The 27,606-nt window shown below is 36.3% G+C and overlaps 1 protein-coding gene across 9 annotated transcripts in view; it reads right to left on the bottom strand.

Annotated features, from left to right (window-relative positions):
* The window catches only part of TTBK2 (tau tubulin kinase 2), an 86,691-nt gene that overhangs the window by 55,926 nt on the left and 3,159 nt on the right, over positions 1-27,606 (bottom strand). For 8 of the 9 annotated variants that reach the window (XM_040701916.2, XM_040701914.2, XM_040701915.2 and 5 more), the window contains exons 2-3: positions 7,666-7,825; positions 3,371-3,518 (exon numbers count right to left, since the gene is read on the bottom strand). In XM_040701916.2, coding sequence (XP_040557850.1) covers positions 3,371-3,518; positions 7,666-7,734 — 217 coding nt within the window. In that variant the 5' untranslated portion in view covers positions 7,735-7,825. The remainder of the gene's footprint in view (positions 1-3,370; positions 3,519-7,665; positions 7,826-27,606) is intronic. The other variant, XM_046942647.1, reaches the window with a different exon arrangement.

A 27,606-nucleotide genomic window follows, 5' to 3' on the forward strand; every position in this document is an offset into this window, starting at 1 on the left:
TAAATAGAACAACCATCTGTTGCAGCAGATTTCTTTAAAAAAAAAAAACGTATTTAAAGAGTTAAACAGTATTCTGCCAACAAGAATTAAGTGAATTAAGCATCATAGGCATAAAAAAATAAATAACCAAATAAATGAAGGAAACTAATGGTAACTGCACTATAATAGATGGCTGTATCAGTCAACGTATTCCTCCCTCATAATTATGAGATAAGTCATATAGCTACTCATATATTTAAGCATGCTTTGATAGACCAGGGTCTTAAGAGAGCTTCTTGGAAGTTTTTCATTATTCACTTCACTGCAATACCTACAAAGTTATGACTTATTTCACTCCTGCAATGAATGACCACACTGCTTTAATTTTCAAAATTTCTCAAAGCAAAAATTATTAAAAAAAATACTACAGCCCTGCCCTTCTGCCAACAGCTATGCTCATTTCAGTTTCACAGTTGCTGTGAGATAATATTCTAGTACAGAAATGCTCTAAAGCATCATCATAGCAGTGAGAATGTGCACAGTTCTAGTAAAGAATGAAAGATTTGTTTGTCTAGATTGGGACACATCACACCTATTTGCTTCCTTAAGCCTGTTTCTTCCTAACTTCCCCAGAAAATATATGAGATTCTATGTATTTTTAAATAATTCAGCCTCATACTTCATGAGAATTCTGAACAATGCTGTCACCTTATGCTAGCAGTGGGGCAAACACTATGCCTTTCATTAACTACTAGTCACAGAGCAAACCTTCCAAATATGTGCAAGAAAAGGATTTTCATGACAATTACATTCCATCTGATTTACATTCAAAGCATCTATGACACCTTGAAAGTAAGACAGCATAAGCCCTTTGAGAACAGAATTATACACATACACATACATACTTATATTGACATGTGCCAAAAAGGGATAGAGCAAGATAAAAGTTGCTATTACTGGACATTTGCTATTAGAAGGTAGTTAAAAAAGTATCCTAAAAATTGTTTACAATTTCATATTTCCTAAATCTGTAAGTCTACAGAAGAAAAAAAGTCAAAAATAAGAAAAAAATACTATACAAGAAACAAAGCACTTAATAAAAATATATTCTTTGGGAAGCAATGACAAAGTTTTTCTCTTCTCCCTATGCTATCCATTTTTCTTGGTTTTCTTTCTCCAACAGATTTTTAGCTCTTGTACACCGAAAACTTATGAAGGTAGAAAAGTTACTGGAAATAGCTCCTGAACGTCAAGATTTTATGCAAACTATTTTGCTCTACATCATCCAACATCTTATTTGATAAAAATCCATCAAATACAGATAAAAATACACACACATAAAAATCAAGCTACATATCTGTGTGAACTATAGATCTCAACATATCCATAAAGTTTATCCTTGTCTCATCAGTTACTAAAGTTACTTTCCTGATTATCCACAACATTCGTCATCTGAAGTCAGAGCAGTTGCGCTGCACTGTGCAATCTGAACAGCAATAACGAACGATCACTTCCAGTGTTACTATCATAAAAGAATCACAGAAACATAAAATGGCCCAGGTTGAAAAGGACCACAGTAATCATCTAGTTTCAACCCTCCTGCTATGCGCAGGGTTGTCAACCACTAGACCAGGCTGCCGAGATCCACATCCAGCCTGGCCTTGAAAAAGCACAAGCTTCTCTTTTTACTTGTCGGCTTTTTGGTGTGTCTGTGAGTTTATTTTTAAACTGTGCAAGAGAATAATCAGAGATAAAAAATAAATAACACTACTTAGAATGTTTTCATATAAGGAAGGTTTGTCAAAAAAGTGTCTTCTAAAGCACTTCTATGAAATCAGTTCTTCAGTTATGGAAAAACTTCCAATTACTCCAACAATTATTGAGAAAATACATAACAAAACCTGAGAGGTCTTTATTTGCATTATACATGTGAATTATTTGCCTCTGGATATGTTGTTCAGTTGTGTCATTACTCAGTTCTTTGCATCCAGACAGCATTTCCCAGGATTCAGTAGAATTAGCAAGTCTTCCACAAGAAAACTTCAAAGTTAAATTCCCAAAGTAAGATTGACACAAAAATTGTAACTTCTGTAAGGTCCTGCAGCAATATTTGGAAATGACCATTTCAGCCAAAAGAGGTAAAGAGGTTAAAAGTTTTTAAGGAAAAAAAAAAAAACCTTTGTAACCTTTGAATTCAAACTTCGTTGTACTTGAATTCAAAGTAGAAGGTTATAATACAACATTTTTAATTAAAATTCAAGTTGTTCAATTAGAATTAAAGTTACATCTCTAGACTAATGTTAATATGCAAAGAAAACTAATACAGACTCCCTGAATCTTCTTACTCGGCTGAGTATTAATAGATGTTTTTGTGAAATTCTTTAAAAAGATATGAACATAGGAACAGTTTGTTAACACTATCCCATGTGACATACTTGCCCTCTTAAATCTATAGAGGCTGTCAATTTCTGTAGCAATGTGACCTTTACGGCTGATTAGGCAGCACCATATGTCATGCAGATTTTGTTTTATTCGAACTCAGAGTTCAGAAGAAATCTGGCTGCTGACAGAGACCAGTAGATTAGTCAGTCTTCCAGATTCAGAATAAATTGTTTAAAGAAAATAGTCACTTTTTAAACAATCTTTTTATTCACATATTGTGAAAAGCAGTAAAGAGATACCTCCGCATACTTATCTGTATTACCAGCTTCAGAACTTGAAGTATTAAAAGGTACATCAAAAATGAGTATCCAAAGCCATGATCCCGAACAGTCAAGGAACTGAACCCTAAAAGTATTCTAGATACTAATAATTACTTTTTCTACAAATCACAGGATTTAAAATTTGTGGTTTCGGTATGGGTTTCTGTTACTGTTGTTGTTGTTTGTTCTGCTTGTGATATACTGTTGTTGTTTTTTTTAATTATACTTCCAATTTCAAGCTTAGAAAACTCTCTGCAAGTACTGACAAGAGAAAAAGAAATAGAAGTATTCTTATCGCTGGTGCTACATGAAGGACCAGCAATTCAACGCTAGACCGTTTTTTTTTTTGTTTCCTCTTTTTAAATGTCTCCTTTTTCTGTACCAAAAAAAAAAAAAAAAAAAAAAAAAAATCTAGAGCAAAAAAAGGTAAAGAGAGCAAACAGATCCAGAATAAAGTACAGCTGAACACGGGTTCTGCAAGCAATTTAATTTTTCATCTTTTTTTTTTTCCACTTCACCCTGTTACAAAAAAAAGGTTCATTGTAGCAAAACTTTGAGAGGCTGAATAAGTAAAAACTTAGAGAATATGGAGAGTACTTACTTAAACTATGACTGCGTTATGATTGTAATTATTTTTTTAAAAGATACACTGACACGTTACTTCCTGTATATCCAGGGCATAGTCCTACCTTGCAATTTCTTCAACACAGCTACTTCCATTTTCAGCACTTGCTTTGGCTGCTGCGCTGACTCGACCTTCAGCGCCACATTCTCCCGAGTAAGCAAGTCCAACGCATCGTAGATTTCTCCAAATCCTCCACCTCCTATTTTCCTTAACTGCATTGAAAAAAAAAAAAAAAAAACCACACACAAAAACAGATTAGAAAAGGAGGAGAAGAAAGGAAACAAAACATCAATCCTTCTTCAAACTGTCTTCCAAACGGCAAACCCTGTTGTACTAGATTTTAGATTAATATAATTGTACCCTTTACTAAGTAAAGAGCAATTGAAAAATCTACAAATATATGGTTAACTGCATAAAATTTGGAAGAGAATTCTAGGCAAACAAGTTAATACACGTGATACCCATCTGCACTAAACTTCCTCAATTTCATACAATGTAAGAGTACAACTCCCAGCATGAATCTGACCAATGTCAGCATGCTGAATATATGCTTTCCTCAAATAGCCATATGCTACCCAGAGACCTTCAAAAAACAAACGTACAGTGACATTTTAAAATAAGCTATCTTCCCCTCAGAAATATAAGCACTGAATACTAAAGGTACAAAAGTTCTTGGGAGTTACTACCAAAAGACAGAATTTTCTATTCTGTGCAATGACTTACACATGACAAAAAATGGCTAAGATGATCTTTGAATATGTATATTAAACGCTACTTATTTACTTATAGTTCACTAACACCATTCTTATCATCAGACATAGTGAAGGAACAGGCATCACTACAAAATTCACCTGCTTGAGGAGGAGGTAAAAAGAATGCTCCTGGCATACACTACATTCACAGCAAATATTGATAGTTGTGTTTTCACTCTGCTCATAGGAGACAAGGACCTGTCTCTTTTTAGTATCAAAATGTCAATGCTATTTCATAACATTTTCATATTGCGAACTCTCCTGTAGCTACCATTCTTCAAAAGATACAGTAGACAAAATGAACTTACCCTAAGGAATATACTTACTTTTCATTTTAATTTTTTTTTAATACATTTTACCTTGAAATGAATGACATGATTTTCTAAATGTCCTTTGAAAATGTAGATTTGCTAAGGTTGTATGACTACAGCATATTAAATGTTGTCCAAAAATTCTAGAGATCTGGAGAGCAGCAACACGCTAATTCTGCTAACTCTGAAAATTGACCCAATGTCTCCTAATCCAGACAAACACCCAATGTGTCTGAAAAGGTAAAAGCATTTAGAAAAAAAAAAAAAATAGCCTACTCATTTTCTTGCATTTTTCAACCCAAATCAGATCACACGAAATTTTTATTCTGTATGTTTACAACAATACTCTGTAATTCATCATACATTTTCTGATTTCAAGATTTTTTAACCATCGTAAGCAGGTCTTATTTTTAAAATGAGGAAAACATAGACTAAGATACTACCTAGCGATTTTCACTTCTAGTCTCTCATTGGCACCTTTAAAAACACGTACTGCATAGACAGCACACTAAATTAAGACCTCGTAACTAACCTGCCTATCTATCTGCTCAGGCTCGAACAGCTAAACAAAGATGTCTATTTGACTGTAGTTTTCAGCATAAGCACGAATTTAAGTACAGTGGGGAGAGTGAAAACGCATGTTAGAAAGGTGAAAAAGGATAGAGATGTCACAGCCACCCTTGTCACTTTGACAGACTTAGAGCAGTTAATCATGTCATTTCAATTTATCAGCTTTCAGACATGGTCAGACTGAGCAAGACAGCCTCTAAAAGGGTTTCTTTTTTTCCTGCTTGTGGGCTAAAATAAACAAACAAGCAACCATATTAATAAACAGATCAATTTCTGTCCTCAGATGAAGTACACCAGAATCATTAACATGCATCCAATAATCATGACACACAATAATTCCAGGCACAAATTAACTTCTCTTTGATGACAGAAAAATCATTTTTCACCTTCTTTGTCACTAGGTCACACATGAAATACAGCAAAGAGCTCCCACTTTCCTTGGTCTTCTTTTTGTTGCCAACATTCCTATAGAAGCCTTTCAGTTGCTTTTTATACATCTCCCAAGCTTCAACTGCAGGCTGAGCTCTGGTTTTCTTAAACTCCATTTTCCTCTCAGGCAGCCCAGCCCCTTTTCCACTTTCTGTTCAAAAACACTTTGCTTTTGAGTTAAGACAGAAGTTGTCTGTTTGGTCATATTGGTATCCAGCTACATCTACTCAACGTCTTCTACCTTGACAAGGATGCTGTAGCACTCTTTCACATCTACACCACAGTCTTCCACTCTGCACATGAGTTTCACACATCTCATCTTCACATTCAGCATTTCATCTCACTCTCTCCAACCTCTTCTCCACTGCTCTCTTTCTACACTTCAAGCCTAAAGCTTGTGTTTTCCAACTTTTTTTTTCTTTGGGCTTTTTGTTATACTGCACACCAAATGATGGTCTTAAACATACCTATAAACGACTATAATTACATTCAAATTTCTCCAGCTCCAAAGGCAAAGAAAAGGGACCAGAAAAGGCATTGATACAGGGAGCCAGCGCTAACTGAAACTGGTAGAGAGAGTGAAACTGAGAAGAAAAAAACTTTTATAACATCTTTCCTATCTTTACTTCCCAAAGTAGAATCATCATGAAGAATACCTACGTAAAATAAAATTTATTTGAGCATAGTTTTAAAAAATAGTCACGTCCAAAAACTCCAGGTGTGCTTTTATTATTACAAAGACCAAAATCCTAAGCAGCAAAAATTCTCAGTTCTACAATGGCTGCAAATCCACATATAATTTCCAGAATGTGCATATATATTTATTTTTTAACTGGTTGCAATAGAATATTCTCATGTAACCAAACTGCAGAGTTGTCAATCTTCAATGGGGAGAGAGAAAGCAGGATTTCAGAGAACTCCACAAGGAACAATCAGAGGGAGCACTAACAGGGATCAGCACTCCTTTGTACAAAATCTTGAAGTCCACTGGCTTATACCTCCTCATCTTCCTACACGAGGAAATTTTGTGATTGCTTCAAGAATACTAGCAAAAAACATCAGCAATGATTTTATGCTAGATCATGAAATATGCTTAAATACATGTGTTAAGCACTATGGAAATGCTGAAATTCGCATGATACTCTTTTTCTGCTGGCAGCCTGTCCTATGAAACCCTTATGTTCAGAAAGAAGTATATCACCTTAGATGCCATTAAGAAATCCTTTGCTACAGAAATTAAGAAACTGAAGTTACTCACAGACTATGTCTGGCATTCATCTCTCTGTAATATTTGAATGGGAAAACCCTCAAGTTAAAATTTATAATCACACAAGGTAAGTTAGGAAAAATATAAACCTGAAGAAAACATGTCTTGTATTGCATATATGACAGTTTCGTGGATAGTGTAATGTTTTCTATTTATAATACTACCTTGTATTATTTGATCTGACAAGAGACTATAATTTCACTATTTACTTCACTGCAATATTGAGATACAATAAAAGAAAGTATTTTACTAATGCATATGCTCCAAGGATAGTAGTTCTGGTTCTATTTACACAACACTACAAAGCTATCATCGGATTCCTGCATTTTTAGATGAAGTACTGAGCACAAGATAGCTGAAAATATTTTCTTTAAATAATTTGAAATGAACGATGAATCTACAACTCATATGTTCAGCTTCACAGTTTAAAACCAAATACTGAAACATGGGAGTAAAACAAAGTAAAGATAGTGCAAAAACAATGGTTCGGTGGCCATTCACAGTTCATTTTTTCTTTTCTTTTCTTTTCTTTTTTTTTTTAATATGGTTCCTTTGGTGGTGTTGGTTTATTTTTTCTTCCTCCCATCTCAAAAAAAATCTACGTGTATCAACACCCTAAAATGATCAGGGGTATGGAGAAGCAACTGTGAGAACTCAGCCTGTTTTTCTCAACAAAAATAGTTAGAATGGATACTACATCTCTCCAGATGTAAATCAAGAATACGAACACTGAAATGGAATAAACATATTTACCATAAAGCCAATATGGGCACACAATCAAAGGGATATAAATCAGACACAGATAAATCTTTGCTGCAATACAGCAAGCAAAATTTCTTTCTAATTGGAAGAGCAGCAAGGTCTGGAAAGTGCATCCTGCAAGTAGTAACCAGTCTCACAATCTGATTAGTTTCAATAGGATGCTTGATTGATTATCAAAATGGTTGACATAATCACTAGCTAATTGGATTCAATATGCTAACAGGAGTATTTTTGAAAATGAAAAAGAATCGCAGGAAGACATACTTACCACCTTCCATCTTTCTTTGACCAAGATTCCCACAGTGAGGATGTCAGGCTGCTCCCCACCTCCACTCATTGCAACCTCCTGATGTGATGGAGCTGCTATGCCACGTCTGTATCAGTAAAAACCATCCAGATCCCAGGAGCGGCTTCCATTTAACCACTGGCTGCAGAATAAGAGCAGAACATAAGGCAACACTGGCATGAAATACAGAAACAGCTACGTTTCTCACATAGCATGTTAACTAGGTTTTTTGTATCCTATACTGACTCGTGTTAGAATTACAGCCAAGCAATTTCCAGTACAGAAAGAAATCCAAGTATACTGTTCCTTATATACATATTTTTAAGTCTATTAATAAGAATATGTAGGTAACTTCAAACTGCTGTAAATTAGAAGCACATTTTTTTACTTTAATAACTTTTAATCAACTAAATAATTAACATTTTGGTAGATAATTGATTAAATAATAGTAATATATAATAACAACTTAGGAAAATATATTAGCCTAAAAATTATACAATTAAAAATAGATACTTACATTGGAATTGCAATTGATTTTTAATTTATTGTAATCTCTACCAACTACTTCATGTTTTACAATGTAGTTCACATACTTAGTACTACTGTGTCTGAAAGTACTATTTTAATGGTTTATGCCAGGGTTCAAATAACTAAAGAAAATAAAAACACCTGAAAAAAAAAACCAACCCAAAGACCTGAAACAATTTGTGTTGGGTATTTCAGTTTAATTCTTTAATTTCCTGGCTTTTGGTAATCAACTCTAAAGCAAACTTTATACAGTAATTTATATATTATATTTTGAGGGGAGGGGAGGAAGATTAATCCACATACAATGGTTCTCATCAGCACCTACCCTAATCACTTAAGAGCTTACTTCAGTTCTTTGCTACCAGCTTTTCTAGAATTCTGCTTGTTACACTGATACAATGATAGAAGCTCTCTTACTCAGTAAGACTCTTTAAAAGTTTATTTGATTCAGTTTTATATCAATCACTTCCAAAACAGCATGAGCTGAAATTGAAAAAACCTCTCATGCCAGAATCAGCACGCAAATGGTAAACACCAGCACAACCATTCTGATATAAATTCACAGGATGTCATTTCATATGTAGAAATGCTAGGTTTAATACCATGCCTAAGTTATACCTAAAAACCACAAGAAATAAAACTAACAAAACCCTACTGCTTAATCAATTGAAGACAGAGGTTTAACACAACAGTAATTATATTTGGTTGTGTGTTTTTGTTCTATATTAAAACTCATTTTTCCTAATTCATTTATGCCTTTCTAACTTCAATTGTAAATTCTGACATTTGAGCCAAACAAAACAGAAACCTCTGGAGGAAAATTAATCTGAATTAGTTGAAGATTTAAATTTATACCTAATTAGTTAGAGTAGATTAGATACCTGTGAAAGCACACTTATTAAGAATACACAGCTTGAATTGGTTTAATTCAAACAAATGAAGGGAAACCAAATTAAGATTTTATATTCTGAGTCAAAGTGTCCACCCTGGAATTTAATCAAGTTGAACTAAACCAATTTCCATTCTACTGGTGCTGGTAAATTCTCCCTGTAGATAAGGTCAAAATTATAAAGCAAGTTGTAGTAATTTAAGTTAACACTCCTAGCATTACTGAAATGCTGACTATAATTACTGGCCTTTTTGAGAGAGTTATCATAACACAGACAAGAACTAAGTAAGCTTAAGAGAAAATTAAACAGCAGTAACAAGTTGATAAAGGTCTATTAAACACTTCTAAAATTACATGTTTACAGCATGCTCCACGATTTTTCCATTTGCCCCAGTCTTTGTTCACCCTTCCACCCCTTCCAATTATGTGGTGTTTTTCACTAAGTACTGTGTCTACTCCTATATCTTTCTTTATTTTCCTACTACTTTTTTTCCCCTGGCATGCGTTTAAAAAAAAAAAAGAAGAAGAAGAAGAAGAAGAAAACACAGTGGAGAAAGTATTGGTGGTTGGAATGAAATCAAAAATTGATAAGTATGAATTCTGCTAAAGCTTTCTCACAAGAGAAATTCATCATCTGTAGAAAAAGTAAATGTTTTGTTAAATACATGACAACAATGGTTTTAGAGTTTTGTACTGGTATTCCTATCAGCCTTGATCTAGTATCTGATTAGATACCTTTTTATATATACATTTCAAATCACAATTTATAGTCACAGCTCTGATAATATTTCTGAGCTCTCTCAATTCCTGAAGTCTTGAGCACACTATGAGAGCATCAGTAACTAACCCAGAGTGCAGTGTTACCATACAGATGTACACCAACAGAAACATACCATACTTTTAAGAATTACCTTAAAAGTACCATAATGCTGCAGATAATATCTGCATGGCCAGGATAAAAATCTTCTTCATTTATGCACAGTTCCTCAATCTTACTCATAAAGAATCAGAATATCCCAAGTTGGAAGGGACCCACGAGGATCACTGAGTCCAGCTCCCGGCTCCACTAAGCACCACCCAAAATCCATCTTCTCTGTCTGAGCATGCTGTCCAAACCTTCCTTGAACTCCAGCACTTGGGGCTGAGACCACTGCCCTGTGGAGCCGGTGAAGAACCTTTTCCTAATACCCAGCCCACTCCATGCTGTTCCCTTGGGTCCTGTTGCCATCACCAGGACGAGAGAGAGCAGAGATCAGCAGTGCCCATCCGCTCCCCTCATGAGAAGCTGCAGGCCACCATGAGGCCTCCCCTCAGCCTCTTCTTCTCTATTCCAATATACTGACTCCTTATTCAATCTCTTGCCATCCTATATCATTGCAAAGCAAGAAGATTTATTCTACATTATCATTCTCTAGTATTTAAAACACCAAAAACTGAGGACACATTAAAGAATCAGGGACAGGAGGCTGAAGTTCTCTCCTGACCCCTGAAGGTAAGGTGCTAATCACCATCTGAAGCTTAAGAACCTAGCAATGCTTTGATGCACATAAGATAGCCAAGCACTGTTTCACCTAAGAAAGAAATTTTACAAACATGTTGAGGTTAATTTGGATAACTTTGTGTTCTTCAAGACCCCAAACATTGGAGTCTTTAAGTACTTAGATTTCAAGACCACAAGTTTGAAATTAGTCTGTTCAGGCAGCTCTTCACCCTCTGCAGTGTAAATGCACACGTACTTGGTCATCAGACTCCAAGCAACAAGGTCCCTGCTCTCCTCTATAAAGCGTTGTCAAGTCCCTTCCCTCACAGTGAGCAGACTTGGTTTTCTTTCAAGGTTTAACCTGTCTAATTTTAGTTTCTTACCACAGGACATTGTCACACTTTTGGAAACTGAGTTCCAGTCCTGCTAATTTTACCTCATTTAAGCATCTAAACACAGATCAAATATTTTTAACCTCCTCTAAATTAAGCCTTCCTTCCTATCCCATAGGTCTTCTCTGTGGTCCTCCTTTGAGAAGCCTCTCCTTGCTCCACATTCTTCCTGTGGTATGGGCAGCAACTCCCAGTTACACACTCACACTGAATTACACTCAATTATACCGATGCTTAAGATGGAGAAAAGATGAATTTTCTGTTTATGCTAACAGTCTTATTTCCCTAATTTAAGTCCAAAGCTGATTTACATTTCTGCTAAATCACAGCTGTATCAGATGCTTACATGCCTGCACTGCTGAGAGAACAGGGTTTCTTTAAAGGTTTTATTCACACTCTGATATATACTGATTTTCACTGCTCTGTCGTGTGCTCTAATGACCTTAACTCAATGAAGCTGAAAATTTGTTAAGAATTATTAATGCACTGCATTGGGTAAATATCATGACAGAAAACACACACTCATATGTTCAGTTTAGACTACAGCCCTCTTAGAATTCATACGGAAAGACACTTTTGGAGAGAGCTACCTTTAAGGGACTTTTTGGACAGACATTATATATGCATTCTTTGGAGATGGTGTTCAGGACAAAACTGAAAACTCTCTGAATTTCGGAGGACTCAAATTCAGATTGTTCAGACACATTCTAAATGCCACAGATGACTAAGAAGTGCATAAAAACACAGATAGTTCCATTTATATTACTGAAATACAGCCAGCTATTGCTTTCAGCAAAGAAGCTGAAGACTTCACAATGGTGGTAAACAGTCTAAGAGCATTCCAGCACGTTCTGTATCCCACTGTAGCAAATGAGTAGTTAATGACACACAGTTAAGGTGTAAGCTTTCACTTACTCAGTCAAGGGAAGAATCTTTTAACAACAATGCAGTTCTACAGGTGGCAGTAAGGCCATTTTCTGCAAAATGAACTTTTCTTTACTACTCTCCTAAACAACAACAACCACTTTAATGGCAACATATTTCATGAAATTATATATCCATCAGTTTCACTATCAGATCAATTCATGTCAAGAGAGTAAACAAGCAGGATAACAGAATTACCACAATTAAAGGCAATCACCCCCTTGGCAATTTATTTCCAGGTGACAGTTCATGGAATAATTAGTACAAAATAATAAGTATGGACTTTATTCCACAACAAAAGCCTTTCTTTGTCTGGGAACTGACCAGTATGCAATACAGTTAGAGGACAAGTGGTGCTTATAACCAAATTTAATATTGGCCAAACAGCATTCAGTATTCAACATTCTTCTACCCACTTAAACTGCTTATAACTACTTATCATCTACCCAAAAGAACTCTTTAAATTTAACCCAACCAAGTACATTAAAACATTACATGCAGTTAGATACACATGCAGCTAGATAAAACTTACCCAAAAAACTGTCATATTTTTAAGATCTGACTCTAATTCAGAATGGAAAGACTGTCATGTTATATAATTTGCATACATGTACATGTATGCTTGTATATATTAGAATTTCTTCAGGGAGGGCTAAATTGAAGCCAATATCCGCTAATCAGCCTTTATAGATGTTAAAATATAAACCTAAGGCTGAGAAAGTAGTACAGTGTTGGCTAAATGTAGTCACAGAATGAAACCAGTAAGGACAGAAGATTACTTCTGTTCCACAGAATATATGTATAGACATATGTACATGTGTATATATATACACATCTCCTGTGACCACTTCTGTGGCCTAATATCAGCATTTTGCTATTAAGAACTCCCTATGTTATTAGGTCTATCTGGCTGCCTTCCAAAGTTGCTTGCCACTTCTGTAATTTCTACCTTGGAGCAGAAGAAAACTTAAAGGAGCAAAGGAACATTCAACAAGTCTGAATAAATACAGAATCAATACAGGACATTTTCAAAGGTCTTAATTCCATAGCATTTATGTTAAAGTCCATGTTCAAAATGCAAAATCTAAATGCTTTAAGTGTGTAGTTGAATACTCAAACTTGAAAACTATTCCACTTTTACGAACTAAGTATTTTCTAAATATCTTCATTAAAAGTTGGGGTCTTTAACATAACTGAAAATCAATATCCAGCAGGCCAATGAGAAAACTAAATTTAAGACCTTGACCTAAATTTCCAACTGTACTGGTTATGAAGAAATTCTTTAAAACAAAACAAAACAACCACAAAAAACTATAATTAACCAATGCTATTTTGTGTTTTCCTATCTCAAGCTTTTGGGTACCAAAATTCTCATTACCATTTGCAGATTCCAGGTGTGAAAAGCTCCCAACTGTCTTGTGATCTGCTGCCAAATAGCCTAGATTTCCTTCTGGCAACTTCAGCACATTCAGCTATGTTGTTATTGCAAAAGTAGCAATATTTTCTTCAGTTTGACGACAAATTAAATAGATAGCATTTTGTTTCAAGATATACAGCCTTATTTAAAAACAAGTATTTCAAGTTCCCACACTCTTTTCCAGTATGCAACAGAATCCAGCACAAAACACGTTACAAAAAAAAAAAAAAAAGGCAGCAGCAAAGTTTACGGAAGGAGTGAGTATATTAACTAACCTAGATGATATAGGCAGAAAAAATGTACAAGTTTTAGGCACACAAACCATTTTTAAGCCCAAAATAAGTGCAGCAACATCAAAATTAAATTTTACTTGAAAGCAATTGCACTGAAATAAACCTCAGAATGTTGCTTGATGAGACCAACAGAAATAAAAAGTACTTGAGACCTTACCGTAAGAGAAAGGAAGTACTAGACATTTGTGGGACAGGGAAAGCCCACCTCCTCTAAGGAATAAAGCATGCAATTTCCCACACGCAAAAAACAGAAAGTTTTGGTCAGGTAGCCATTTATTTTTGCTATGGTATTTTTCAGTTGAATTTCCTAACTTGACTTGTCACAAAATTGCACAAAGACTTATGTCAGACCAAGACCATGTCAGACTCACATCAGATCAAGAGAAAGAATGGAAGACAGATTTTGCGGGTCAGGGAAGGGCTGGACTATTTCTGCGGTGCTTTCAGCTCACACACGTTGTTCAACTACAGCCTATGGTGGAGAGCCTTTAACACTGAAGAAGTGGAAGCCTAATCCTTTGGAGAAGTTAACTTCATAACAGATGACATAATATTATCAATATTCTCACAAATCAGAGTGAGTTCCAAACTGAAAAAAAAAGAGTGAATTATTCATTTCCACAAAATTCATTTGAAAACATTAAAACCACCATTTGTTAAAAATAAAGCTATACTCCTATGTCTTAGGTCCACTGTAAATGTTACAGTACTTATAACAAAGCAAAATGGAATTAGAACAGTATTTTTTTCTTTTACAAGAATTTATTTTACCAGTCATAAAAGTTTTCTTCGATGAAACCATTTCTTTGGATTCTTACATGATGTAAAAATATTTTTAAACTCACAAAATCTGAAATTACTTAAATTATACAGTATTATAATAATTACTTTTAAAGCCCTTTTAAAAATTTTAGTGCCCAAGAGTTAAGTGCTAGAGCAATGTAGCTTTGAACACCAATAAAATGACCGCTTGAAATCAAGCGCTTATTTTAAATAGCAACATAGTAATATAATATCAACCTATTTACAGTCTGAATTCATCAGCAAAATTAAAATTTTGCTTCCAGCATTCTGGAATGTTGGAATAGGTTAGCTTCTTGGGATCATTACCATCAATACCCCTAACTTATATACCAAGGAATTACATAAACAGATCTGTTAAGATGCTCAAAGGATCGTCCTTTCCATTAGTACGATCTACCTCTATTGTTTGCTAAACAGTTTTCTCAGTTGGGAAACCCAATGCCCAGTGTAGGCAAACAAAGCACAGCTACAGAAGGCAGGAAGGCATACACCACACTGGCCTGAAGAACTTCTACCAACTCGGGGCAGTAGATATGTAACAGTTTACAGAGGAAAAAAAAAGCTGCTACTAAGGACTGTTCAAGAAAGGTGCAAGGGGATGTATACAACAAAAAGCCATTAATTTCTCAATATTTAATCCAATCAAGTAAAGGTTAGGGTATACCCTACATATAAATGGGAATGCTTCATTTTTTTTGAAAAAAAAAAGAAAAAGAAAAAAAGAAAAGAAAAGCTGACAGAGAAACTTTGGTCAGATGATCACATAGGTGATACCAGTGCTGTCTGCACTGATAAAGTTCTGAAGAACAAGCTCTGCCCAGCTGGCAAACCACAAGCACAGAATGCTGTGTCCAGTCCACAGCACAATGCATGATGTGATCACTAACAAAAGCCAATAATTCCCTCTGTGTCAGCTGAAAAAAGCACAGTGCAATATCACAGATGATGAATAAGGTCTGATATTTTTTCCCCTATTTTACAGGGGAAAAAAAGAGGAGTCTCTATCTTTTTATCTGTCACATCTAATTCCTTAGCATCCTTACTTTAGGGGTGCTTAATTCTCAATCTGCAGTTCTATTGTGATAAAAAGAGGGTACTGGCTGCACACACATAGGAGTGTCATCTCCTTAAACACCTGAAGAGAGTAGCTCTCCTTTTTAAGAATGTGTGAAGTCAGGTCAGTAACTGCTAAACCATACAAAACTACTCCAAAAGAGCCTCGCTGTCAGGAAGAAGGCATTTGAGTGCACCTATGCAATGCAGGTCTACCAAAATCTTAGGGCTTTGACCTCCTCAATGAAGGAGTGCATAGCTGAAGGACATGAGAGGCTGGAAGTGGCTTGGTGCTTGGTTATGCCAGCCGAAGGTAGAACTAAGGTCGCTGAAATATACACACAATGGCATACAGCCAGTGGATCAGCACAAGGTATCACTTCATCCTCAGTTTGAAGAGGCTTTGGAGACTTCCTATAGTGCCATGGAGCACCTCATTCACAGGATAGTCCACAAAGATCACATCACTCAGGCACTATCTGCATCAGAAAGCACAGTCCAGAAAAGCAAAGGAGATGAGTAGTTCCGCAAGGGCAGAATCAGGAATCTGCTTGTGAAAACCATTCAGGCCAGGATCTTCCAAGGAAGAAGTGTTAGCATCTAAAACATGACTTGGCCTGAAGGAAGATTTCATCATGTCTTCAAGCAATAATGACTGGTTTGAAATGGGAGACAGGTATTAAGAAACTCAAGTGAAACATTGGCAACAGAACTTACAAGTTGGAACAAATCCCAAAAAAATATGAATTTAGTTTGTAGTAGACACTTAACCTAAAATCAGTTTAGACAGTAGAAAAGTAGATGGCATGGACAGCTAATCATGAGAGCAGACAGATGAGTTAGATCAAAGATCTATTCAGCCCAATCTCCTGTCTGTGACTGCTGCCAACAGCATATGCAGAGGGAAGAAAAATAGGATGCAGAAAGCATATTATCATACTTTCCCAGGATACTTTCTGAGGATATAAAAAGCTGGGACAAAAAACTCCTTTTGAGCCAAAGATGATATTTAAGACTTTCCAGCTCTGAATTCATCATATGTTTTCTGAACCCATGAAAGCTTTTAGCATCCATAACATCACTGCAATTAAACCACAATTTATTTCCATGCTGCAGGAAGAATGTATATGTTTTCAATTTATCTTCTGTTACTCACATCTGAGGTTCACTAACCTTTGTACTGGAAGGTAAAGTCTGCAATTGTTCCCTGTTCACTTTTTAGACCCATGCAGGGAATAGCTTGCTGTCATATTCCCCTCATGTCTCTCTTCATCTATTTATTCTTTTACCCATTGATTTGTTTTTCCCCTTTCTGTGTCCTTTTCCCTGATCTACCACAACCCCTATGAGATGTTCTTAGGCACTGGCCCACTATTTTCAGAATGCAAGACTTCACTCTGGAGAGGTTAGCCTATCACTGCATACATTTCAAAACGATTTCCATCTATGCACTCCTTTACAATAATTTTCATCTATAATTGCCTCAGACAGAGTTGCAGTGTCTTTCTGCAGTTCTTCCATGCCTGTCTACAGCTTTACTATTCTCAACGCCCTTTTATCATCACTGTCACTTCACTATTTGCACCTTTTCTGGATCATCTGTGAATACACAGTACAGCACAGAGAGCTATTATTTTTAGGCTGATGACTCATCACTTATCAAGATCAATATTTACATTTTTAATTCAAGTTCCACTGAAAAATATATTATTGCACAAATTATTCATATATAGAAAACCTGACTCATGATCTTCCATCTGGATCTCTAATAGCACTGCTTTCAAATTTTGGAATGGATTTCTTAGATATTTAAACACAATTTTTCTTCAAGAGGATCATTATTTAGCATGTGACATAATTCATGGTCACATTCTTTAAAGACTGCCTGAACTTAACTCCCATTTTAGTTTCATTTTGGTCTTGCAAGCCAAGCAGTCTCTCTAACATAGACCAAGTAGGAAGCACAAAGCAGAGCATGAAATAGCAATTAACACAGACTTGAAAGAAGTAAAAAAATAAAATAAAAAAAATCCCACATAAATGAACAGCAGATTCGGAGAACTCCTAAGCAACAAAGTAGTAATTTTTTAAAAAATGGTAAATTACTGGAGGTGCAAAAGAACAACTGGAACAAAGCAAAATAGACTGAGGAATAAATAAAACATATTAAAACTAATCTTAAAAAAAATCCCAAGATAGTAAAGCTTACCAGAGAATATGTAGGAAGAATAAATCATCAGGGTATAAGAAGTACATTCAAAGAAAGCAAGACTGCAATAGAGAAACTCAGTGACTTTTGGCATCTGTGTTGACAGTGAAAGAAAATGAGAAAATACCCAGGAAAAATGCTCCTTTAGGAAACTCATCAGAAGTTTTGCCTTAAACTGAAAGGAAGAGGGAATACATAAAATGAAAAGTAATGTCACCAGTGTCAGATGGTATTCAGCAAAGCTTGAAAGAAGCTTAAGGGTGAAGTAACTGATCTATTAATGATGGCACAAAAGGTCTCACTTGTAACTGCAGTGGCATCTAAGGATTACAGTGTGGCAAATATATTGTCAATGTTTTAAGAAGGGTTACATGTGAGATCCAATAAACTTCAGGTCTGGAAATCCAATATTTGTGCCTAGCAAACTAGTAGATGTTGTAATGATGAATAGAACTACTGAACATTGGAATAAGAGGGATATCATTGAGAAGATAACACGGTTTCTTGAAATAAAGAGCTATATTCCAAATCTTGGAGTTTTTAAACAAAACAGTCATGCAGGTAAGCACAATCCTGTATTCCTAAGAAGTATCTGGCAACGTCTTTTTAAAGAAAATAAACAGATATGGCGTAAAAGGACAAGTGCTTTACACAGTAATTGGTTAAAAGGCACGAAACAGGACTAAGTAGTCACTTCAGACTACGGAAAGAGGTCACTAGTTCTGCAAGGGGCAAGATACAATCAGCACAAATCAACATTTTCACAGATAACCTGGAAAGCAGAATTAGAACTAAAATAACAAAGGTTGGTTGACAATATGTCATTTAGTGGGTTTTTTTTGTTTTGTTTTGTTTGTGTTTTTTTTTTTTTTTAAGGAGGAAATAAAAGACAAGAGACAACTATGAGGAACAGCTGAGTGACCTTACGGTACCAAATAACTTGGGAAGGAAATATCAGTTGAGGTTCTGCGTAGATAAATATAAAATTATGTACATCAGAAAAAATAACCATAACTTCTCATTAAAAATACAACAGACCGCTAGCAACCAAAAATAAGATATTGTTTATTATGATACACAGTTACAAGTGATGGCAACTTAATAATAAATAGCAGTCAAAAAGCAATAAAATCAAACATTAGCAATTCAGATGAAACAGAGGACAACACAAAGATCATTTCTGCTTTTTAAATATCCCTGGTTCACTGGTACCTTGAGTACTGAATACCATTCAAGTACTTCCTATCGAAAAACAAACAACTATACATTCATACATTATGTCTAGGAAGATGGAGATAGGACAGAGAAATTCTGTTCCCTATAATACCATAATCTGAATTGATGAGCTGCAATTTGAATTAAATACTTGCCCGTAACATTTTGTCATTTGCTTCAAAGAAGTTCCTACCCTAAACCTATTGGCTAGCTAGCTGTTATTTTTCTCTATCTCTTCCATCAGGCAATTATTTGGAGGAAAAGAAAAAAAATCTTGTATGCAAGAAACATTCAGGATCTCCAACTACAATCTGTTCCATCATTTCACCTTCCCCTTTTATACTGAGTTTCGTCTATAATAATCTCAATATATCTATTTATAGTACTCTTCCCATCAGTTGACACACTTCCCATGCCCTCCGTCATCATGCTTCTCATTCAAATTCAGATTTTTCATATACACATTAAAAACTAATACTAATCACTAATATTATAAGCTTGAATTCTACCTCTAATCAAGGTGCATCAAATCATGCTGTAAACCATTTCAGCAATGAAATAATAATGTGCACCTATAGCATATCCCTGTGACTTTCAACAATTTTCATATTTGCTCATGTTTTTTTCACTTATGACTGAAGAGCAATACTCCTTTTAAGATTACGAAATCATCTCCCTTAACAAAGAGCAATTTTGTGATTCATTAAAATCAGAAATGCACACCCCAGCTGAAGTATCACTATCTATTACAATATGTATTTTAGAAAATAATGAGCAATAACTCCTAAAAGTGAATTTCCATGTATCTTTTACTAAATATTAACTTTCATCGAAAAAACAAACAAAGAGAGATCAAAGGAAATACAGCTTGGAGCATTTTTAAACACAGCAGAGATCAAACCATTCATGGACTATTAAACGCATCTCACTTTTGGTTACATTCATTCATTAACGTTCCTTAGGATATGTGGTTATTACCACATTTATATTCTTTAAAAAATATCAGATATTCTTTTGCAATACTGTTTTTGCTAAAAATCCTTTGAAGTAAAATTTAAAGTTATACTTAGTGCTATAAAGTTAGGCTATTCACAGAATAAGCAGTTACAGTGAAAGATTCTCAGATGTTGAAAACCTGCAGTGCTATCAAAACCACTTAACATCACACAATCAGTTTCATATGATATCATCCTCTAATGATAAGCACTGCTACTTGAATTACAACAGCTCTTTAGATGAATAAAAAGACAGAACCAGCCTAGGAAACACTACTTTTTCCTACGTATGTTGTTCTTGCAAATTATACCACGTGACAGAGAGGTTCTAATCACAAATTTTGGCAGCAGTAGTTTTCTAAAACTTTCTTAAAATCAGAGATCCACGAGAAAGTTTAGTCCTAAAATAGAATAGTTCCCTAATTTGAATTACCATGTGGCAACACAGATCCTCCTAAAGGCAGGGATTGGGTGGAACTGCTTTCAAGCTGGAAGTGCTAGTTTAAAGGACCTACATTTACAAGTAAAGAAAAGCAATGTTAGTGCTAAAGTTAGCTAGATATCACTACTGCCAGCAATTTATTTTTCTTCTCTCTACCCCACATAAAAGCCTTGCTTTATGGGGTGCATTTATTTCTCCTCCACTCTAATATTCTTGCCAAAATATTACTTTGAATACCTAAAATCATCTTTAATTTTTTGTTGCTGTATGAAATCTGCAATTGGATTTAGTTTTAAACAAAAAACATGCTACAAACACATAAGCATAGTAATTTTTTAAATAACAATCATATCACAGTCATGTTATTTCTTTATTTTTAATGCCTTGCCTGCTTCTCACATACCCAATGGTTCTTTCCAATGAAACTAAATGCTCCTCAGTTGGGAAAATTATGCATGCACAGAATTGATCCAATAGAGTTTTTAAGTATGGTGTGATTCAGTACTGGTTATTGTGCATGTGTGAACTTTTCCATAGCTATGAGGATTATGGATGACTTCCACATATCAGTTACTTGAAAACAACAAATATGTCTTATCCATAAGTTCATTATTACTTGCAATTTTTCCATTACTTTATCTTACATCAGATGCCAAAGGGTTCAAGCCAAGTGGATCTTATGCCAACCCTAAGAAGGCAATCATCTCTGCTTATCATTTTAGCACGGCTTGTTACACACAAAGTTCAATATGAAGAAAACAGACTATAGGTGGTTGCAGAAAGATATTGATTAGACAAGGGATTTTTTCATCCCAGCGTCTGGCTTCAGATAAGGAAATGCCGCTCATCATTACATTTGATTAATCCTACTGGTTGAATGCAGAGAACCAACAGATTAATACGTCTCTTAACTCAAGTTTATTTAATGCAGCTGGTTGAGGGATTCTAGGTCAGACTTTTAGCAACAAAAATTCACACAATGTGTTTGCTCACATTGAAGGTTGAGTACAGCTAAGCCACACGTGGAGTTCAAAGAAATCAACTTCTGAATGAAAGTTTGTTACCTCAGGTAGCAGCTACATAAACCACCACTGTGTCACAAGTGACACAGCTAGAAAATTTTAGGCTGCTGAAGACCTGAGCATCAAGAGAAGCAAGAGCATAAAAAACTCCCCAAAACTGTGACTTTTGTTTCCACTTGAGGCTGACTCAAGGCATTTCCAATGATATGTTTAATTCAGAGGGGAAAAGAAAAAAAAAAAATCACATAGCAACAACAACAAAAAAAAAACCTCCCAAGAAACAACTGCCATAAAATGCAGAAGACATATGATGCTGTCTACAAATAAGTTACAATGTAAAAGCAATAATTACATTGCCAGAATTGATTTAATAGTCAAATCTCTTAACATTATTTTCACTTTTCTAAATAAGTTCAGTGGGTTATTCCTCATCATAATTTCATAAGGAATCTTTGAATTTTAGCTAAATTGTCATCTCAATTTTGCTACCTTTCCACGGGAAATAGATTAAATGGAAATCCTGTATAAAAACAGGCTTTTTTAAAATTCAATTCTTATCACTGGATTAAAACATTCTTGCCCTGACTATATTCAGTACGTATACATCTAATTTTGGTCTGGCACTACCTATTAGCAAGGAAGAATGAAGAGATTTCCACAGCATTTGCTAGGTAAGTAATCAGATGCTTCTGCTGACACAGAATTTCTTGCCCTAGGAGGACTAGGCTTTTACCACATTATTAAATATTAAAAACCCTGCAAGGCTAATATGCAGGGGCAGGGGGATCAGGGCAGAAGTACATTCCTTTAATCCATTTGTCAGTCATTATCTGCTGACAAGTCTGATCAAAGGACAATTTGTCTACTGAAAGTTTGTAAAGCTGAGGAAGCTGGTGATGGGAGCAACATAAGGAAGGTAAGTCTCAGGCTCATTTTCCTAAGTTTTATTTGACTGCTGAGGGAGGGGAGGGTTATGTGTGGCATATTTAGTAAGTATTGGAAATGGTGCCATTAGTAACCACGTTTCAAGTACATGAAAAAGAAAAGAGTGGTGTGGAGAGGAAGGGAGAATACAGTGATTAGTGGAAAACAGATGAAAATACATTTTAAAATGTCTATAATAAGCTGAAAACTGCTTATAGACATATTATTTTTCAGGCTCATCTTTGGATACTGTTCTGTAGGACTCTCTTGCAGACCAGGGCGGTGATATCACAAAACAGCAAGACCCATGTTTATGCACTTTATACACTGCCTAGAAGTTCACTCTGCTGGACTCCAATTGCTGAACTTTCACACTGTACTGGTGCTAAAAGAACTACATGAGTTTATCTCTCTTGCTCAAGGCTGATATAAATACCTACTATGTAACTTGGACAAGGAATCTGTTACTAATGATGAACGTAACATGACTGGGGCCGTGAGAAATCCACAAGAAGTGCTTCTGGGGAAACATCTTCCACAGCAGAGAGTCCTAGGCACAAAGGTTTGCTGCGGAGGTCCAAGGGCAGAACGCTGCGCGGATCCAGGAGCCGGAGGTCAGCGCGGCCTCTCATCCCGAGAGCGATGCTCAGCACCATGGCCAGCTCCGCGCGGGCGCGGCCAGGCAGGAGCGCTGCCCGGAACGGCACAGCCTGCCAGTGCCGGGAGCTACAGCCACCCGCGGGTACCACCAGCTCCAGGGCAAACCGAGGAACCCAGTTTATCACTTTATTCACATCTTTTTTATTAACAGTTTAGGAAAAACAATTTGAAAGGTCTGTAGCTGATCCTGAGATGAGGAAGTGGCATAGAACAAACGACGTCAGCCGTTTAATGTACTGCAATCAAACTGCACGTGTTCCAACTCAGATAAAAGAGGACATTATACATCAGGGAGCAAAGAACACACAGAAACATCACCTGACATGATACAGATAATCAGTCACTTCTAATTAGATACATCTACTGCAGCAGTAAGGCTCTGACAACCACAGATGGGTAGGCAAATAAATACTTTGAGAGATCATAACACCTCTCTACCTGCTAGCGTTAGAATTGCTGCTGGAGTACTATGCCCAGTTCCTGTGTTCACATGTCAAGAAAAGGGGCAGAAAACAGCTATTAAAGCATTGGACAATATGCACTGAGTGAGAAAATCACAAAGCTCAATGCCTTTAGGTTACCAAATAAAAGGTGCTTAAGCTTAAGGAAACACAAAAGATCTGCATTCTGACACAGAAAACCCTGGTATTTAGAGATTGAACATTTTCATCACTTACAAACAAAAAGATATGAGGTCTTTAATTTCAGTCAGTAAGGGTTTCTACTATTGTAAGGCTTCGAGAATGATTTCAATGGATTCCTCACTACCAAGGATTCTTAAAAGACAACCAAATGATTTTTTTTTTTTTTTAATTCATAGAACGGCCTGGGTTGAAAAGGACCACAATACCCATCTAGTTTCAACCCCCCTGCTACGTGCAGGGTCGCCAACCAGCAGACCAGGCTGCCCAGAGCCACATCCAGCCTGGCCTTGAATGTCTCCAGCGATGGGGCATCCACAACCTCCTTGGGCAACCTGTTCCAGTGCGTCACCACCCTCTGTGTGAAAAACTTCCTCATAATATCTAACCTAAACTTCCCCTGTCTGAGTTTAAAACCATTCCTCCTTGTCCCATCACAATCCACCTTCGAAAACAGCCATTCCCCTTCCTGTTTATATGCAGCAATGAAGTCTCCCCAGAGCCTTCTCTTCTCCAAGCTAAACAATCCCAGTTCCCTCAACCTTTCCTCATAGGAGAGGTGCTCCAGCCCTCTGATCACATTAGTGGCCCTCTGGACCCTCTTCAAGAGCTCCATGTCCTTCCTGTACTGGGGGCCCAATTATATGCTTCTATTCAACTACTGTTAACAAACAGTATTCAGAGAAGTCCCAGGGAAGCTGGTCTTGTGCACAAAGTTAGACTCAGTAGCCACAAGGGCTCCCTTGCCCTCAAAGCAGCCAGACTGATGAGTCCTTAATCTTTGAAACTTAACTATAAAAGAGTATTTCATTAGGGAACTATAATTATCCTATGTACATTCAGTATGTTGAGTCCACCCTAAGTCAGGAAAGTATATTTTAACAGTCAAGGGATCAGTTGAAAAATAAAGTATCACAGAAAGAAAAAGCACAAGAATTAGTAAGTTTATGTATTATGAACATGTGGACCAAGAGAATTTAAAAAGCGATATCAATTTCTTACATGTCAGAAGAGCTAAAATGCAAGCTCAGATTTTTTAATTAGCTGCCAAGCATGCAAAACTATCCTGATGCAATTGTCTTGCAGACAAGGGAAAACTGACTCATCAAGGGAAGAAGAGTCCAGTCACTGGAGATTAGTACAGAAGAAAAGCCAAATAAACATCCTAGGATCATAATTTTAATTAAATATGTAAGAACAGTATCAACACTAAGAAGTGTCCAGACCAAATGAAACAACTAGTCCAAGGTTCCCACTCCTAATCAATAGGAAAGAAAGCAGAACATGACTTAACAACAGACTTCCAGGTAAAATGCTCCTCCTATTCTTGCCTCCTCTCAGAATTCACAGCATACAGAAAACACCAACCAAGCACCTAGCCTGCTGCACCAGAAAGAATCTGGTTACGACTGCTTCCCTCAGCTAGCCATTCAGAATGAAGACGCATTGAACAGCAGAACCTAATAAGAATTATAAACCTATCTCAGAAAAAGCAATATAACCAACTCCCTTCTTAGAATCATTCACTACCAAGCCTACAAGTTTGTATAGGCACAGCTTAGAGATCAGTGGGCACTAGAAAAGGCACTGGCAGAAGACACATTCTTCTCCTTTTAAACAGCAACCAGTTGTTCGGCTCAACAATAATCTGCAGTTTCATCTGCAGAAGCTAACATGTGAAAATTACGTTTCTGTGTATGCATGTCTATAAATAAACGTCAAACACCAAAAAGTAAATGATGGAGTTTCTTTCCTCCATGCATCTGCTTCACTGTGAGAGACTCACATTTTTGCTCCTCAGTTTCAGCATTTCTTAGTTCTTGCCTAGTCAAGACAAAAAACTGCCTGGGTTAGCTAGCACGTCTCTCCCACAAGACCAATAAACACTTTCTTCACACTGATCTGTCTTATGATTCTTCCATGAGTTTGCTCCATCCGGATGAAATGTTCCACAGTTTTCCCCAGTGGAAATACTGTCTTACTCAAAACTGTAGAAATATCATTACACCCAAATCATCGTGATCATCACAACAATCCCTGGAGCCTTATGCAACAGTAGATAAACGTTATACTGAAATAGAATCCTGATCTAATATCAATTCCGCTCCTTCAGCTCTGGGGGCACAAGAGGCCAGTTTGCTTGAGACAACTCTTCTTCAGGAATAATACCTTGATTTTACTGGAAACAGAAAGTCAAAGCACAACATGCAAAGGCAGAATATTCAATGAAATTCAAGGAATAGCACAGACGTTCCTCTTTTAATACAGCTTCAATCATCTGATAATGAACATTCTGTATCTATTTAGTGCAGAAAGCTGACAAGTGGAAAGACAGGGAAACAATAAACCATTTTGAGATTGTAAATAACTGGACATAACACTGTTTACAACAAAATAATGACACCAATCTTCTAAGAAGAACATTGTTGAAGTGAAGCACGCCCTATTTACAGATCCACAGATCACCTACTCACCTCTTTTTTTTTTCTTCTGTTTTTAAATAGCCAACACAGAAGTTAAACAGATGCGTTTAATTTGCTCAGAAGCCGTACTGCTAGACAAGAGTAGCATTTGAAGCATTCCTAGAGCAGTAAACTTAACAGCTGCAACAAAACACAACCTGCTGGTACACCAAACAAAGCAATCTAATTCTACTACTCTTCTGCAGAACGTTGTATCAAATAACTTTTGCTAGAAATGTTGCAAAAACTGAACATACTGAGAGGAAGCACAAAAAAACCCCAACAAACATTATCTGAAAACTCTTTGGGACGTGATAGAGAGCAGAGTCAATAAGCAGGTGCTGACTAGTGACAGCTCCTAAGTACTCAGAGCACACCAACTACAAGGCAAAATCTTCTCTAATTGTAGACGAGTCCACTGAAACCAGCCTATTAACACAGGTGCAGTATTTGGCAACTCCAGTTGAGAGAGCAATGCATCAAAAACTTAATAATATTTACATTTAGGCAAGTCAGGATGATGCCCACCTTGATCACTTCAGTTTCTCCCCGTTTTAGATCCAGATAGTAACGCATCAACTAACGAATCCCTTTGAAACATTCAGGAATAAGAAAGGGGCTTCACATTAAAACAATCTCACATTTTTTAAAAGCTCTCAAAGCAAGTTCAACATACTTTACCCTTTCTTTATACATCAGATGGCTGCGTATTGCAAAATCTGACTTCCATCCCTGACAGCATTAGCAAGCTCGTCAACTTCACCCATAGAAGAACAGGCAGCCCTCCTCTCCTCCAGCTGAAACCAGACTCAAGGCAAAGTAACTTATGCACATACACACATTTCTCTGAAAAGAAGAATTATCGTATGGAATTCCTCATCAGTGCAAGTAACTTAATTCTCAGTAACTGGTTAATCTCTTTGGAGACAAAGCAACAGCATAAGATAACATTTTGAAAAGCATTTGAGCAACGCTTTTCATCACAGAATCAACCACGAAGTACAAGACCCACAGGAAAAAGAAAACATGCCTGAAAGTAGTTATGAACCAATTTTTGAAGTCTTCACAACAGATTCATAACAACGCTACCAACATCTTGAGTTTCACAGTTTGCCCTCCTTTCCCTCTCTCCTCCCAAATTCAATCCTTCCCTTCTCCCCAAAAAACTCCTTACAGTTTTCAAAGATTACTCTCCATTAACTGAGAAATAGATTTGACGATTAAGTTATTCAAGTCACGGCTTGCAGGACTTCTCAAAACCAAGGAAAAGATATTCAATCAAATCAAGAGACAAAGGGTCACAAGGTCACATTACATTCTTCTTATTTTCTACTACTTATGCTTTAAAATAAGTGATGTGTAACGGTGATATAGGAAATAACAGCTATCACTGTAGGAAAAAAAAAAAAAAAAGGAAGACACCAATAATATACTAATGATAAGTAAGAGATGGGATGATATTTTCAAAGAAGCAACTGTGACGGATATGGTTGCTAACAGCAGTGTTACTTTTTATCCAGTTTTATTCCAGCACCACTTGATGTGCAATACAGCACAACCATTAGAGTACTCT

Source organism: Gallus gallus, chromosome 5, assembly GCF_016699485.2.
Source record: "Gallus gallus isolate bGalGal1 chromosome 5, bGalGal1.mat.broiler.GRCg7b, whole genome shotgun sequence".
NCBI lineage: Eukaryota > Metazoa > Chordata > Aves > Galliformes > Phasianidae > Gallus > Gallus gallus.